General features: G+C 33.7%; 1 protein-coding gene across 1 annotated transcript; it reads right to left on the bottom strand.

The window, feature by feature from the left end:
• Positions 1-683: 683 nt before the first annotated feature.
• LOC119073290 (YY1-associated factor 2) lies at positions 684-3541 on the bottom strand. The gene is made up of 2 exons (XM_037178676.1): positions 3284-3541; positions 684-1377 (listed from the first exon to the last, which is right to left on the bottom strand). Exons 1-2 carry the CDS (start codon positions 3420-3422, stop codon positions 1055-1057), a joined length of 462 nt encoding a protein of 153 aa, XP_037034571.1. The 5' UTR covers positions 3423-3541; the 3' UTR covers positions 684-1054.
• Between the last annotated feature and the right edge of the window lie 430 nt (positions 3542-3971).

Genomic DNA, 3971 nt, shown 5'->3' with positions numbered 1-3971 from the left:
ATGTACTATTTAAACAAGAGATCCGAACGGTTGACGAAACTGAAACCCAATAATCGACTTAAATCATCGATGACAATAGAGAATAGGTACATATGTGGTCCTGGACATTGTGAGCCATTCCTAGAAAATCTTGTTTTTGAAAAATACTTGATAATCCAAAAGCCCTACAAAATTAAATCGAGCCTTGTGAAGGGTTCAGTTCGGATCAGTTCTGTATATTTTGACAATCTATTAGATTGCACATTTAAACTTTCGACATAAATTAATCAACCCTAGAAATCGACTATGAGCTTATTGTTGTTTATTCCAATTATTACATCCCTTTGTCACATCATCCCATTTAACAATAGCTTAGTTTCCGCTGCGTGAAAAGACACCAAAGTCACTATTGTAGAAAACCAATGGTTATCCATTTTAATAACTGCGCAGATAGTATTTTAGTCTACTCAGATTTAGTCGTCAGAACTCCTTATTCAACCTGAAAAGTCCTGTATAGCAAAATTCTATCTAAACATCTGCATAAAAACAATTGTGTGTGATTAACGAAGAAAAGGACAGCGACGATGTTTTCACGAAGAAACCTAGTTGGGGTCTTTGATGAAGAAGATTACTGGTAAATGTCATTTGCTTCGTTTGAATAAATATTTTATTAAAAGGTAAAGGACAAAGTAAACGAATTAAAATTTATTTAAAAAATTTATTTCCGTTCATGTCTTTATACAAATTTCATTTTCTAATAATATCCGGGTTTTTTTCACAACATTCTCATCCTTCAGTTAATTTATGTTTACGATATCACACTCATGAATACACAATTGAAAGAAAAAACACATCATTTTCATTAAAATATAAAGAGAATGATCAAAAAAAGGACGCAGGACCTTATCAATCTTATTCAATATTTTATTATTTTACACTAATTCGTTACAATATTGATTTGAATAAAATAATTTGTCCTAGATCATGTCCATCAAGTCTTACTTTAAGCATTAATTTATATTTTGTCTCTAAATTATAATTAAATGAAAATGAGAAAAGAAATTTTAAAAATCTCTTAGCTTCGAGAATCGTTGCTTTCACTTAAACTCTGTTCACTCGATTCTCGACGACTTGTCACCGGTTTCGGTGGTTTTGGTTTATATTCAGTTATTACAACCGTCACCGAATTCACTGTCACTTCACGTGTTTGAGCTGTAGATCGGTCTACGTTTGTCAGTCGGGCAGGATATTTTTTATGTTTATTTTTGTGTCGTGACATTTTTGGCGGTTTCGGATTAGCTGGTCCACTTCCATTCGGAGCACCAGATGCGCCAGGAAGCGTTGCTGCTTGTTGGGCGGCTAAGGCAGAGTTGAGTCGCGGTTTACGCGTCGATGTGCCTTAAGATAAAAAATAAATAAATTTAATTTGCAAATCAATTTTCAAGGTACAGATTTAAAGTCAGAGTTAACTCATTAATTCCATAAAGGGTCGAAGAAATGTTTCTTACAATCAAATAATAAATGGGGCCCCCTTCGATGGATTTAGAATGATAAATTTGACTGAAGTTCTACAACAATAATTAACGAAGACGTAGAAATAGTTATTTCTTCCCGGTAGAGCCTTCGAATTTTCTATTTTTGAAAACTTCCCTATGTTAACTGGTTAGAGCATTATGCTCTTGCCAGGTTACGTAAAGATCAAGTTTTGATTACTACAAAAAGTTTAGATAAAGGTGTGGTGGCTGTGACAGGGTTACAATAAAGGTAATAGGTAGATTTCTATTATGTGTGTATCATCTCCCACATTATCTTTCCTGACTAGTGACCTGAAACCCGAAGGCAGAACTTTTAGGAGAAATTTTTCAAAAAGAGTTCATACAGTAACAGTAGTCTTCAACCACAATGTAAATTGATCTCTAAAACTTGAACGCTAGGTAAAGGAAAGCATCTGTAAGCTCAGTCTTTCTCAAAAATTAAGTTGGTCCCTTAGCAAAATTCCTTTCAAGGCAGAATGTATTGTCAGCAGATAAAAATCATATGAACCAATCAATGTTAATGTTAACACAGCCTATACGAACATACACTGTACATAAACAGCATAAGTACGTGTATACGCCGAAATCCATTAGGTTGTACAGAAAACGAAAAGTACGTTTCGACATTGAGGAAAAGCAAGCTATTTCTACCTACACTTTATGCAAGAAAGAAGGGTGAATTTTGTTTAAATCACTCTGGAGGACGTAGACCATTCTTGAACCGAAATTTGCGCATGATCTAATTTTTGTATTTTAGGGAAAGTTAATCGAATACCAAAGTATATTATATGTTGTTTGTTGGCAGTACATTTACTAGGGAAACTTGTCGAGAAAAAAGCCGACAATAAATTTGCACCGAAAAAAGAATAAAATGAGCAACAACAAAAACATAAATGTTACGTATATCAACGTGTGGGACATGTCATCGTGGGTATTACCCTGAGTATGAGTACTCTGTTATAACACCGATTTAAATAAACTGAATAAATTCATCATGTTTCCTTTCCCAGAATATTGTTACGGAATCGTAATCTCAGAAATTCGTTGAACAAATCGTCACATCTTAAATTTGCTATGGCTTGTGTGTGTGTATAAGGTCGATCAAAGAAGAATCTATCACAGAAAACATCAAGCTTCAAAACGAAAAGAATGTTACAGAATTTCCGGACGAACTATCGAAATTCAAAGAAACTAAAAGTCGACTGATGCTGCAAGTTATGTGATTGATTAAAGAAAACAGTAGAAGTAGCTCACAAAAATAATTCAATCTATTGCGGTCTTGTGGTCTACGATATAAATCATTTAGCAATTTCAGTGATGTCTATAAGGGCAGTTCTCTCTTGTTGCTTTTGAGTTCTTGCAATGGGAAACAATATCGAACAAACATACTCTACCGAATCAGTAATGTCCTGATTATATCGATCTCTATTCATAAAAATCATCGCTAAATCATCAACGAATCTGAGAAATATATACAAAAGAATCATAATCGATTTTTCGCACTCTGATGGTATGGATTGCTACACAACCATTTTGGTTATTTCAATATTTTTTTTCGGTTTGCATTCATAGACGCTCAACTATGCGACACAATTTAAATTTAGATAGAAACATTGAAATTTGTCTGCAATCGAACTTATCATCACTACGACACAGTAAACATTTCAATGGCACAACAGACAGTTTTCATAAAAACAAAATCTAATTACAATTCATGAGTTACGTAGAACAATTTGGGGTTATAGTTTTTCGATTGTGGGTGCACTAACCTTTTCTAACGTCACACATTAAACACTTGAATGCTTCAGCCGTATTTTGGTAGGTACAAACACTACAATCCCAGAAATTATCGTCTAGCACTTTAGAATGACGTTTTTGGCGACGAATTGATGACTTTTTATGATCCATTTCGTTATTAAATCGCGATATTTACTATGAACTCGCGATGCCTCTGACATTGTGTTAAGCGGCCATATTGCTGATTGTGTTGTGTTTTCAGTTTGATGTTATTTTCGGTATTTTTCTCCTCTTACACAAAACTCGGTTCGCTTTTACAGTCGTGTGTGTGTGTGTGTTGTTTCATATTAATACATTCGTTCTAAGAAATGTTCTTCGTGATGTTGTGTATAAAAGACTGAGATAGTCGCATTCAGAAATCGCATTCATTGAAATGAGATGAGTATTGTCATTTCATTCAAATATATTGCGTACAACTCACGGGTATAAGTTCCATGGATTTAATGTTTTTGAATGAATGAATGCATGAATTGAATGTATATTTCGACTATGGAATTCTGTCATGTTTTGGAGAATATCACTGTTCTTCGACTAGAACTTTCCTTCTATACGTTACAACTTTTTATTTTACATTTTCGTCTACTTTAAATTTATTCCAATGAAAACTGCAGAATAAGTAGTACACATTACTGGGATAATGGAAAATAGCCTATAGCAAAA

The sequence above is a fragment of the Bradysia coprophila genome, unplaced genomic scaffold, assembly GCF_014529535.1.
Source record: "Bradysia coprophila strain Holo2 unplaced genomic scaffold, BU_Bcop_v1 contig_138, whole genome shotgun sequence".
NCBI lineage: Eukaryota > Metazoa > Arthropoda > Insecta > Diptera > Sciaridae > Bradysia > Bradysia coprophila.
Note: the sequence above shows the minus strand (reverse complement) of the source record. Positions and strands in the feature narration are given on the sequence as shown.

What these genes read in the sequence shown, in the direction of transcription:
- LOC119073290 (XM_037178676.1), bottom strand. Translation starts at nt 3,422, where the DNA reads ATGGATCATAAAAAGTCATCAATTCGTCGCCAAAAACGTCATTCTAAA. An exon ending in AATGTGTGACGTTAGAAAAG is followed by an intron (nt 1,378 to 3,283) that starts GTTAGTGCACCC and finishes TTTTATCTTAAG; the next exon opens with GCACATCGACGCGTAAACCG.